The sequence below is a fragment of the Ovis aries genome, chromosome 11 (assembly GCF_016772045.2).
Source record: "Ovis aries strain OAR_USU_Benz2616 breed Rambouillet chromosome 11, ARS-UI_Ramb_v3.0, whole genome shotgun sequence".
Taxonomy (NCBI): domain Eukaryota; kingdom Metazoa; phylum Chordata; class Mammalia; order Artiodactyla; family Bovidae; genus Ovis; species Ovis aries.
In genome coordinates this window covers 61,489,526-61,502,626 of record NC_056064.1, presented here as the reverse complement: position 1 = coordinate 61,502,626, position 13,101 = coordinate 61,489,526, and the positions used below count along the sequence as shown (strand labels likewise).

The 13,101-nt window shown below is 52.9% G+C and overlaps 1 protein-coding gene across 18 annotated transcripts in view; it reads left to right on the top strand.

The window, feature by feature from the left end:
• The window catches only part of CEP112 (centrosomal protein 112), a 313,262-nt gene that overhangs the window by 282,669 nt on the left and 17,492 nt on the right, over positions 1-13,101 (top strand). For all 18 annotated transcript variants that reach the window (XM_027973978.3, XM_027973977.3, XM_060395895.1 and 15 more), the window contains one exon: positions 5,266-5,355. In XM_027973978.3, the coding sequence (XP_027829779.1) occupies positions 5,266-5,355 (90 nt within the window). The remainder of the gene's footprint in view (positions 1-5,265; positions 5,356-13,101) is intronic.

The window sequence follows — 13,101 nt, the reverse complement described above, 5'->3', positions numbered from 1 at the left end:
ATGATCTTGGGCTTCTCTCAGGAATAAAGTAAAAGTTGTATTCATAGGTGTGTGTCAAACGTCAGACTGTGAGGCTTTCCAGTGAAGACGCCGCAGCTGAGAAGAAAGGTCCCCGCTGGTGCTTACTCAGTAGTTGTCATGCTCAGAGAGGCCTGTGTCCATTCTGGGGGTGAACAGCTCGTGACCTAATAATTTTTTGGAATATGAGATCAGGAACAGCTGTCAGTATAAACTGTCATTGTCCTTTCATCTGATGCATTTTAACTGTTTGGAAAGTGGAATATTACTCAGTTACTCTTCAGCTTTTTAAACTGATTTTTATTAGGTAATAAAAGGAATTTCTAGCCATATTGCTTGCTCTGATTAGCCCTAGAAACATCACATGAACCCTTTAGTTAACTATGAGCAAACTGAAAAGTGGAGCCGTTTGAAAAGCCAATGTAACTTCCCTTCTGTTTTGATAGCATTGCTGAGACACGGTGGGTTAGCAATCTCTTCTTTGCTGTGTGAAGGCGGAGAAAGGACAGGGCTGGCACTGTCCCCTGTCCTCGAAGGGACTCTCTGGTTAGATCCCCGGACTCGTTTCCTCCTCCGCCACCTCCAGCACCGTGATCCCCCTGGCCTCTGGCCTTCTCACCCTCTGCCTGCTCCTGGTCTCCGCTCGTTGTTCTCATATAGCTGCAGGTTTTCTTCTGGAAAAGGCCATTCTTTGTTGGCGGTCCACACAGAGCTCTGGGAGAGTCGGCCATGGGTGGTGCCTGCTGCCAGCCCTGTCCCCTGGCGCCTAGAGGCAGGTCTTGTTGGGAGAGCCGCCCTTCAGTCACGAGGCCAGTGCACCCAGCAGAGGTGTGGGCATCAATAACCTCAGGTATGCAGATGACACCAAACCTATGGGCAGAAAGTGAAGAGGAACTAAAGAGCCTCTCGATGAAAGTGAAAGAGGAGAGTGAAAAAGTTGGCTTAAAGCTCAACATTCAGAAAATGAAGATCATGGCATCCAGTCTTCATGGGAAATAGATGGGGAAACAGTGGAAACAGTGTCAGACTTTATTTTTGGGGGGCTCTAAAATCACTGCAGATGGTGATTGCAGCCATGAAATTAAAAGACGCTTACTCCTTGGAAGAAAAGTTATGACCAACCTAGATAGCATATTCAAAAGCAGAGATATTACTTTGCCGACTAAGGCCCGTCTAGTCAAGGCTATGGTTTTTCCTGTGGTCATGTATGGATGTGAGAGTTGGACTGTGAAGAAGGCTGACTGCCGAAGAATTGATGCTTTTGAACTGTGGTGCTGGAGAAGACTCTTGAGAGTCCCTTGGACTGCAAGGAGATCCAACCAGTCCATTCTGAAGGAGATCAGCCCTGGGCTTTCTTTGGAAGGAATGATGTTGAAGCTGAAACTCCAGTACTTTGGCCACCTCATGCAGGGTTGACTCATTGGAAAAGACCCTGATGCTGGGAGGGATTGGGGGCAGGAGGAGAAGGGGACGACCGAGGATGAGATGGCTGGATGGCATCACGGACTCGATGGACGTGAGTCTGAGTGAACTCCGGGAGATGGTGATGGACAGGGAGGCCTGGCGTGCTGCGATTCATGGGGTCGCAAAGAGTCAGACACGACTGAGCGACTGAACTGAACTGAACTGAGTGTGGGCGTCACGCAGGGTCAGGCTTTGACCTCCGCTCCTTTCACGATTCCCCACCGGAGTATCCTCGTCTGCATGGGCCTGAGCCCCGGAGCCCCACCCCCGGCCTGGAACCCCACTCAGATCCCTCCCTCTGCTCGGGCCCCGCCCCTACTCAGGCCCCTCCCCCGAACAGCCCCCGCCCCTGCTCAGGCCCCGCCCCTGCTCAGGCCCCACCCCCCTGGCCAAGCCCCGCCCCACGTGAAGGCCCCCAGGAAGGCCCCGCAGCACCTTGTACTCCTGTCGAGGAGTCTCCACCGCGGTGCTGGGACACTATTGGTTCCACCTGCTCCCTCGTGAAGGGCAGGGACAGGAGGAAGGACGAAAGGGCTGAGAGACGGGTGGGGACGGGGACCCTCGAGGGGGCCGTGCCCGGGGCTCTGCTGGGGAAGGGCAGGGTAGAGGTGAGACTGCGGGGGTGACAGTTTTCTGCTTAAAAGACAAAGGAGATGCGCATCTCCTGTATTTTTTTTCTGTAAAATAAACCAAGAAACAAAAGAGTGTAGTTTTTTATTGTGGCAGAAACCAGACAATATGTCATTACAAATAATAATGCCATATGTATGCAGGTTTCGGGTGTGTATATGGAGAACTTTGGAAGGTATACTTGGCACATTCTGTGTCTTAAGAAACTTGATAACCATTCAATCACTGTGCTGTGTTGAGGACAGTTGGGAGACCCCATGGTTAAAGTAATTTCCTTCAGGAAACAGTTGAGGTGTGTTAGCTCCTGCCCAAGCGTGGGCCCGGTGCCGGCATGCACCAGGCCTGGCTCCAGGCTGGAAATGTGACGGGGAGAGCGCCCTGGGCTGCAGAGGTCCAGAGCCCCTTGAGCCCCAGACGGGTCACAGCCCCGCAGTGTCCAGGCTTTGCTCCTGGGACAGGTCAGTGAGGTTACACCAAGAGCAGAGCAGCTTCCAGGCAAAGGCGGGAAGACAGGGGCCACGGGTGAAGGGCCTTGGGGAGAAGCGCGAACACTGAACTCGGGGAGGGTCAGTGTGTCGTGGTCCCAGCCCGGGGCCTTACTTCTGGCCTGTGGATGGACCCGGGGGCCTCTCTCCCCTCTGTGGGTCTCGGTTCAGTCCTCCCGAATGTGGGTGAGAGACTGCCTGCTGCACAGGATTGCCAGGAGGCTGGAAAATAACGTCCATGCAGGCGACAGTGGCGCATGGTCATTGATCATGGCCACGAAACCTGCAGGACACGGAGGCTCCCCCAGCCCAGGGTGGTCAGAGCCTGGAGAGCCGAGTCCCTGAGGACCCCGGTCGGGAGTCTGAGCCGCATCTCGGGGGTGCTGTGGTGGTGTCTGAGCACTGCAGCAGGGGGACGACGTGGTTGGATTTGGGGGCGTGAGGTCACTCTGACTGCGGTGTGAGGAGGGAGAGCAGGAGAGAGCAGGGCAGGAAGCACGCCGGTCTCTCCCCAGCCCCATGTTCACTCCTCTCCTCGATTAGGCCGTGAGAGACGCCAACAAGATCCTATGCCCTGGAACAAAATCATCAAAAGAAAAAAATTGCTACTTGGTCAAAAAGCATAGGAACAACTGCATTCATCCTTCTGGAAACAGCCCACAATACAATCATTAATATAAACAAAAATAGAGTTTGAAGCTCATTGTCAGGCTTGGCTGAAGAGTGGATTTTATATTCCGGTATAACATCAAAAAGCCCCTAAAGCTTCTGCCCTCATTCTCATTCTCTCCGCGGTCAAACCGTTTCACTCTCTTTAAGCATTCTGTTTCTTCACCTTCGGCTGTGCTGGGCCCTCGCTGCTGTGCGTGCGCTTTCTCCGGGTGTGGAGACATGGGGGCCGCTCTCCGGTGCCTGCTCGGGCTTCTCCTTGCAGAGCCTGGGCGCCAGCAGCTGTGTGCACCGGTAGCCGTCCCACGGCACCTGGCATCTCCCCGGACCAGGGATTGAACCACGAGCCCTGCACTGGCTGGCGGATTCTCAACTACTGCTCCACCAGGGAAGTCCCCCTTATTCTCTCTTTTTTTTCCTTCTTATTGTATTTTAAATAGAGGTTCTTAGCCTGGGGTTCATCCATGGACAGGCTTCAGGCAACACGTGGACCCCCCTGAAACTAGAAGCACATGATAAGCACTTTTTTCCACGTGGGGAGTGACCACGTAGCGTTCACCAGATGCCCCAGTGAATCTAGACCGCCGGAAAAAGGCCAAGAACCAGGGGCTCTGTCTCCGTGGAGAGAAGGCTGGAGTTGCACTGCTGGGACCGTTGCTGGGCGGAGACTGAGTCGTGTTGCCCAGACCGCGGCTCTTTCCCTGCCCCAGCATCTCAGTCGGGATGGCCCGTGCGTCCCACTCCTCCACCCCAGGCCAAGCCCTGGACCTCCCACAATGCCGCTACCGCCCTCGCCTCCCTCCTGCTCCAGCCACGACCCCAGGCTCATGTCTCTTTATCTTTCACTCTGCATCCATGTCTCAGGGCTGCGACCTGGGTCCTCGAGTGGACTGGGCCCCTGACACCGCCGCGGTCCAGTCCCCAGCATTCTTTCCCGTGTGTCTCAGCAGCCTGGACCCTGCTTCTCTGCTTAGCTGGACCCCTCCTCAGTCTATCTTTGCAGCGGCTGAAGCGACCCTCCTAACCCTCCAGGGGCCCCCTTCGCTGCACTGTTTTGCTTCTGCGCTCGTCACTGACATGTATTACACGCTCACTGTTTGCATGTTGCGGGTCCCCCGGTGCAATGGAAGCTGGTGAGAGCAGGGAGTTGTTCGTCTGTTTTCTTTCACTGCTTCATCTGAAGGACCTATCACAGCCCTTAACCCAGAGCAGAAGCCCAGGCGTCTACCGTGAATGAGTTTTATTTTAAGAATTCATTCAGCATCTTCCCGTCCCATCCCTTGCACTCTGCTCGCCGTCATTCCCCGTGTCTTGTATCTGTCATCACATGGGATTGTTCAAATGGATCCTGTTTCTTTTCTAGTTCACCTCTTTACTTAAAATAGTAATTGATACAGCGTTCTTTATTGAACCTTGTCGTTCCGGGGTTCCCCCAGAGCAACCTGAATGGCTACTTGGCAACTGAAAGAGTTCCCCTCTGTCTGCTTCTTACGGGTTCTTCAAATTCAGTGCTATCCTCAGTGGCTTAATAAAGAAATGCCTTTAAGGTCGCCGTGACTCACTCACATTACCATAGCACAATGCTGAAAAGCGTCGTGCTGGTCCAGTATCTCAGTTCCTGTGGGCACAGCGCGGTTCAGCGTGTAAGGGCGCCTCACAGGTGTACTGGCCCAGCTACTTTAATTAGCAGCCGTTTGACGCTTTATCACATGCTTGCGCGTCTGTGCTGGGGACAGAGGAGATATTTTTATAAGATGAAAGGGCATCTGCTGATGTGTCTGTTTTGTAAGTTTGGAATTTTTAACACCAGTTATTGCTAAAGTAGGAAACATCTGGGCCCAATGCTGAAAGGCTGGGCTTTTTTCTGCCTGAACTGTTTGGAACAACTGTAATAGACTCGAGATCTGAGGCCGTTTTGACACCAGTTTAGGTGGTAATGTTTAGCCCCCTCAAGGGTGCTAATTTTTAATATTTTGGTATTTGTCTTGCGCCATTTCAGGCTTTACAAGAAGAACTGGAAAACCGCTCGAAACAGGTGCGATCCGTGGAGAAGCAGCTGCAGCGTAAGGAGCTGGAGTCCCAGGAGCAGGTACGTGCCCACGTGGCCAGCTCGCCGGTTGACTTTCTCCAGGCCCAGGGGCTCGGGGATGGTGGTGGTCCTGTGTCCGCTGGGATGCTGTGCCTCGAGTGGCAGAATGCTCGGGCCCTGCAGCCCGTGGACAGCCACGGGGTCTGTCGCCTGCAGTCTGCGAGCGGAAGCCCTGCCGCTGGCTCCGCTCCCCTCATTCCCGCGTCTCTGTGTCCCGTGCTGGTTTCATCCTAAACCAGCTAGACGGCAGCCACAGTTCCCAGCATCCTGAGCAGGCCTGGGGACACCCAGAGGCAGAGGGGGCTGCTCATATCTGGGGTCCTGTTCTGAGCAGTGAGGGCACCTTTCCCAGGAGTAACCCCACCCCCAAGGCCACTCTTCTCATCTCATTGGCCAGAACAGGTCACATGCTAGCTGAGACCATCCAATCCCTGGTGAGAGGACAGAGGGGTCAAACTGGCCTGGACCAATCAGGGTCCACCTGGCAGGGATGGAATTACAGGAGGGAGGGCAACCTGGACCCGGAGAAGGGGACGCCCGTGTTGGGGATGTAGCCGACAGGGTCTGCTTGTTAGCATAAAGGGACACCATTGTACTTAGAGACACAAATCACGCTTTCTCTTGAATTTTAATTTTCTCCTCCTTTCTTCCATTATGTTCATGAAACAAATCTAGTATAACCAGGATGATCCCGCTATAACAGTAGCTAATCACCTATTTTACTTTCAAATGAAAGGGTCTTTTTCATCCAAGTCTTTTAAATTTTACTAATTTTAAACTAAAAAGCCGACAGAGTATCAATACATATCACAAGTCTTAATGAAACTTTTAATCAATGCTTCGCCCTCGGCCTTAACGTGCAGCATTGCGGATACCCTTCTCAGCACCACCGACGTGTGGGACAGAACCTGCCATGGGTTTCAGCAGACACTTATGCGCTGCTGTTTCCTATGATCCATTCAGCACAGGAATGCCGGGCCGGTCATCTTGACTCTGTGAAGAGTAGCCTGACGTAAGGCGAATGGGGAGACTTGCATCACCTCTGGAGTTGTTGGCAAACAAGACCCCCAGGTCATGCGCATAGCCGTGTCCGACTCTTGCTGCCCCATGGACTGCCCTCAGGCTACTCTGTCCATGGGACTTCCCAGAGGAGAATCCCAGAGTGTGTAGCCATTTCCTTCTCCAGGAGATCTTCCCCACCCTGCAGTGGAACCCTCGTCTCCGGCACTGGCGGTGGATTCTTCGCCACTGAGCCAGCAGGGGAGCCTGTCCCCCAGGTGGGGGACTGCAGAGAGTGGCAGGTGTATCTGATTGATGCTATTAATACTGGATGGACTTGACCTCCCGGAATTCATCCCCAGTGTCTAATGCTCACCCGGCCTCATGTGTGTATTGTGGGCGTGGCGTCTGTGTAGGCTGTGTCTTGTATAGGGTCCATGCTGGACAGGCAATAGGATCGCAAATATGATTCTAGGATGAAAAATGAGTTGTAACTGTATTTCCCCGAGGCCGGCAAGATGAGAGACGCTGCACGAGAAACGGTACACGACCTAGTTCATTTATCCTGCTAATCACCATTTGAGGCCAGCATTAGGCTCCCGTTTCCCCGCTGGTGCACTGCAGCTCAGAGAGGCTCAGTGACTTGCCCAAGGTCACCCAGCTGCAAAATAGTACGGGTGGGGTCACACCCTGGTTGATCTGAATTCCAAGCCTTCGCGCCTGTAATGACAGTTTTTAAGCTACAGCATTTCTACTTTAGAAATTGGCACAGCAGTGACAGGGAAAGTTTATTAAGGCTGGTAGGGAAAACCACCCCCCCAGAGAGCTGGAACGGGCAGTTAGCTCCCTGTGGCTGGAGAGCAGAGCCAGCGCAGCCGCAGGTGAAAGCCCACCCCAGGGGCAGCGTGGCCTTGAGGGGGCTGGCCCAGGTCCCACTGTCGCCGAGGTCAGCTGGGCCCCCACCCCGGCCGGCTGGGCTGTCTGGAACTAGGAGAAGACGACAAGCTTCTTAAGAGCAGGAAGCGTGTTCCCTGAAGGACCAGGCCTCCTCCAGTTTGTGATAAAATATGACTCAAGGTAAAACTCTGTTGACATCACTCTGATTCATGGCAGGACTTCACACAGAAACCTCATAATAGACGGAGAGTAGGGAAATTAAGAAATCCCAGATGAGCAGTAGGGAAGGTTCAGGAACCACTTCAGTCCTATTTTATTGACTGCTTTTTGATCATCAAAGTTGCTTTCATCTTTGTAGTGACAATAGGCTTCTAGACTGTTTCTTATACTAATTCCTGATAGCTTCTATTGGGCTCCAGTTTACCAAAGAAACGTCAGGAAATACCCCTGGGTAAAGCTGAATATTTCCTAATCTTTGCAGCCACGAAATGCTGGGCTCTTTCCACAAGCTCCTAGGGTGTAGCTTAGCAGTTGTTTCCGTAGAACTGAAGAGCAAGTCTCGGCGCTCCTTCAGTTCATCTGTGTTTGATCTGATTTAACTGCTATTTTATCTGAATCTGACCTTTCCTTTCGTGGCACTAATAGCAGTAGTCAAAAACAATTAGAAGTATCGTAACTTACAGTCTTCAGGGCCTCATTATGTGTGTGCTCACTGAGGGCATTTAAGGGCATTTAAAGTGTCAAAATTGTTTGCGATTTTCTGTTTTGCACCTGTCAAAGCAATTGCAAAGTAGCAGGAGCCAACCTGACATCAGCCAACCAACCAAAATGCGTGCAGAGCAGCCTCTTGAAACTTCTCTTTCTTTTCAACCAGATCTTATTATCCTGATACTAGCTGCATAAGGAGTCAAAACTGGAACTGGCAGAATTGCAAAGGATGATTTCCTGGGCGTCTTTTTTTAACCTGCTTTAAAAAAAAATTAAGCTGTTTCTGTTTTCCATTTAAGAAAAATTCCTGTGTTTTAATTCTTAAAAAAAAAAAAAAAATCCGAATGAGGCATTCTGAAAGGTGTAGTTTCTACTTAAACACAGAAAGCCGCTTCTCCTCCAGTCTCGGTGGCTGGCGCTTCAGCTGCCCCGTGCCCACCTCGCTGGCATCGGCCTCTCCTCCAGCTCCTCACCCTCGGCAGGTCGGTCCCTGAGTGCCCGGGAACCTGTGGCTGCAGAGGGTTAGTTGCCCCTTAAGTGGCATCAGGATAACACCAGTGTAACTAGAAAAGACCAATTTTCTGTCTAAGCCAGCCTGACAGAAACAGGTGGTTGTTGCTGTTGTTTAAGTCGAAAAGTTGTGTCCGACTCTCTGCACCCCCATGTACTGTAGCCAGCCGGGCTCCTCTGTCTATGGAATTTCTCAGGCAAGGATACTGGAGTGGACAGAAACATATCTTTCCTTTAACGCATAAATAAGGAAGTAACAAGCTGGAATCAAGATTTCCAGTGGAAACAGCAACAGCCTCAGATATGCAGATGATACCAATTTAATGGCAGAAAGCAAAGAGGAACTACAAAGCTTCTGATGAAGGTGAAAGAGGAGGGTGAAAAGCTGGCTTAAAACTCAACATTCAGAAAACGAAGATCATGGCCTCCGGTCCCATCCCTTCATGGCAGATAGATGGGGAAACAGTGGAAACAGTGACAGACTCTATTTTCTTGGGCTCCAAAATCCCTGCAGATAGTGACTGCAGCCATGAAATTAAAACATGCATGCTGCTTGGAAGAAAAGCTATGACAAACCTAGATAGCATAGTCGAAAGCAGAGACTTCACTTTGCTGACAAAGGTCTGTATAGTCGAAATGGTTTTTCCTGTGGTCATGTATGGATGTGAGTTGGACTATAAAGAAAGCTGAGTGCTGAAGAATTGATGCTTCTGAACTGTAGTGTTGGAGAAGACTCTTGAGAGTCCCCTGGACTGCAAGAAGATCCAACCAGTCCATTCTGAAGGAGATCAGCCCTGGGATTTCTTTGGAGGGAATGATGCTAAAGCTGAAACTCCAGTACTTTGGCCACCTCATGCGAAGAGTTGACTCATTGGAAAAGACTCTGATGCTGGGAAAGATTGAAGGCAAAAGGAGAAGGGGGTGACAGAGGATGGGATGGTTGGATGGCATCACTGACTCAATGGACATGAATTTGAGCAAACCCCAGGGGAGAGTGAAGGACGAGGCTGCCTGGTGTGCTGCGGTCCATGGGGTCACAGAGAGCTGGACACGACTTAGCGACTGAACAGCAGCAACAGGAAGGTAATTTTAAAGCCATCATCCCCTCCAGACCAGGAGTTAATGATACCTGACTCCCGATAAGATCTGAGCAAGCGTCCTAGAGTTCCGACAGCGGAGGAGAGGCCGGGGCTCCGAGCAGACCTCGCTGTGTGAGGAGACTGAGTCCTCGGGGAGCCCATGGCCTCCTGTGATGGAAGCGGGCCGCCCACCCCGGGGCCATTGTCCATTGGACTGACCACGCTGCGAACTGAGTCTGTGCTGGGGTCACTCAGGCTCAGCCTGTGTGCGCAACCAAGTCTCCCTTTTGGGAACAACAGGGTCTCATTGTTCACAGTGAGACCTGGTGACCTGCAAGCCTTTGCCAGAGTGATTCAGTAAATTATGGAAAAGAAGGGAAGAAAAGAATTAGTCTAAAATTTTACTAGGGTTCTTAAGACTGCAAAGCCAGGGTGTGTTTATCACAGGGGCGCTACACAACGCCAGCCTCGGACCTCAAACATAACGTAGACAATGCCGTACACGTGACGAAGCCCCTGCTTTGAACCAGGTATTTTAAGCCTCAAACGTGTGAACCTGGGCCACTCAGGTTCCCAGAAGACTTTTAAATAAGTCAGTGAGAGCTAGTACTTGCAGATCCAGTCAGTAAGACGCAACGCCGTGCTTTTCACGAAGGATCGCCCTTTCTTCGCTGCACGCGCCACTCCTGGGCCGCGTGAGGTGCTGGCCCGTGACGGGCCCTGGGAAGCAGCCTGGACGCGCGGGCCCTCCTCCGCCCTCGAGGGGCTCCCAGTGCGGTCGAGCGGAGGCGGCGTGGGGTGCAGGCTCCCGGCTGGGGTCTGACGACGTGCTTTTCCTCTTAAGGGGCTGCGAGGCTCAGGTCCACGAGGCGGGAGGTGGCCGCCCTGGCCCTGCCCGCCATCTCCCCGACCGCAGGGGAGGCTCCCTCAGGGCAGGGCCTCCGGAGCCCGTGGCCAGGTCCTCAGCTCAGACCCCAGGCCGCCTGAAGACCTCGCCAGTTCCCTGGCTGGCGTGTTTCAGCAGCTGGCCGGTCCCGGCCCTCTCAGGTGTGTCCAGGCCCTGAGGTCTAGACTGTGCGTAGATTGTCCTGAAGTGTGTCGTGGAGCCCTGGGCACGGTCCACAGTTCAGTCCCAGCCTCACAGCAGGCAAGGCCCAGACTCATCGGCTCATCCAGGATGGAACCTGCTGAGTCTAGTGGCCAGTTTCGGGGCTGATCATGTGCTTCTGGGGCGGGGACAGAGGGGGCTCCTGAGACCCCCATTAAGGCCTGGGGGAGGGACCAGGGGAGGCTTCAGGATGAGCACGGCCTGCGGGGGAGGGTCCACCCCGATCACGACGGGTCACGTGGCCTGTCCGGCCCCTAGCTGGCCTGGACATCAGGCTCCTAGAAGGTCAGTAGCCACACCTTCCCACCGGGCCCGTGTGGACATCGCAGCAGGATGCGTGAGAAACACGTCAGGAGCCAGGGAATGCGGATGGAGCACGTGTGGTTACAAGTCTTCACCCAGGAGAAGGGCCCGTGAGGCGGGTGTCCGCAGAAGTAAAGACGCTGGTCAGGGCGAGGGGCTGCGGAGGACAGGTTCCGGTGCCAGGGCGGTGGGGAGCCTCCTGGCCGAGGGTCCCGTGGGTGAGGAGGAGCGACCAGGACGCCAGCTGCTCTCGTTTCATCCATTGAGAAGCAGTAGCAGCAGCGAGCCCGGGTCTCCGCCGGCCCTGCCTGCTCTGTGCTCTGCTGGGGCCGTGGTGCCCTCCCTGGGCTCGGACTGGGCACCCAGTCACTGCTCAGAAGGCAGTTTTCAGCCGCAGAGGACCTTTTTCTTTAACTGCATAGTGTTACCTGATTGCGTCTTTAAAGAGATCCCTCCAGCAGCAGAAGGTAAAATGAGAGATGACACGAGCTGGATCCAGCTCCTTCCGCCGTCACACCGTCACCGCAGTATCGTTTATTCCTGAGGAGTGTGTGGGCCTCCCACGGGGCCCAGTGACCCGTGAGGGAGAAGGTGCGCGGCGGGAGGACCAGCGTCAGGGCGGTGAAGCCGTCACTGGCCAGCACCTAAAGCCCCATCAGCGCCAGGGGCCGCCAGCGAGCCTGTGCTCATGGTCAGCCTCACGGACAGACATGGGGTGCAGACAGAGGGTCAGTTAAGCAATAATCGTGACAGTTGTTGAAAGGAAGACCAGTGCTGGCTTTTACAGATTTCCAAGGCTTCAATTCCCGTTTTCCATAATGGATTTTAAAACTTCACAGTCTTGGCTGCTGTGGGCTAACAGATCTGCAGTACAATCTATTCGAAAGTTCCAACAGCTCAAAACTGTGTTTCATCCCGAAGCACATTATGAAAACGGGAATAATAATTGCAACAGAAATACCATTCAAAGACTTTTACTGACTTTTCGTGTTTAATGGTTATTACTCTGGCTTCTTTCAAGTAGCTTTAATAACCACAGTTTATTTACAAAATTCAGGCTGATTCCTTTGTTCCCAAGACAGCTGGTATGATACATTGTTGTAAAATGTAAGTTGTTATGAGAGACAGAACCACATTTCACTTTGGCCACATCTTATTCTCAATGAGAGTTTGAATTCTTGCCCCCTGTTTTCTGAAAAACGCTTGAAGCGTGCATTTCATCAAACCATGCCTTGTAAATCGTTATTCTAGGAGATTTTCATGGCAAAGCAAGTCAACCCACTTGTACCCAAAACCGCCACTGGAAGTCATGCGCGGTGACCACAGAGCCGTTTCTGTGGCAACTCAGAGCGGCTCCGGGGGGTGAGCCGGCCCCACGCTCTGCCACTGCTCTCCTGAGAGTCCCTCTGTGTTGGCCTTCACTCGAGGCGGGGAGGCAGGTCCCCGCGTGCCCCGTGTGTGCTTTCAACCTCCTGCTCCCGCTGACGTCCCAGAGCCAAGTGCCAGCACCGCGCCCCCTGCATCACCACAGCCGCTCATGGAACGCGGACGGGGGATGAAGCGGGGGTCCAGCCGCCGGTTACACGGGCTCTGAACTCTGACCTGGGCTGCCGGGTTCAAAGCCAGGCTGAGCGCCCGGGGCTGGGACTCATTCCCTGCCGCCCGTGGGGAAGGGACGTGATCACACGCTCTCACGTCTTTTGGTTTGATTTCATTTTTTTAAGGTGGTTTTGTCTTTAATTTTAGTCTTTTTTAAAATTAGTTTTTAAAATCCAAAAATAATGGATCCAAATGAGTAAATAATTGTTGTTCAGTCGCTCAGTCCTGTCCAACTCTTTGTGACCCCATGAAGTGCAGCACACCAGGCTTCTCTGCCCTTCACTATCTCCCGGAGCTGGCTCAAACTCATGTCCATTGAGCCGCAGATGCCATCTAACTGTCTCACCCTCTGTCGTCCCCTTCTCCTGCCTTCAATGTTTCCCAGCATCAGGGTCTTTTCCAGTGAGTCAGCTCTTCGCATCAGGTGGCCAAAGTATTGGAGCTTCAGCTTCAGCTTCAGTCCTTCCAATGAATATTCAGGGTTGATTTCCTTTAGGATTCCCTGGTTTCATCTTGCTGTCTAAAGGTCTCTCAAAAAGGCAG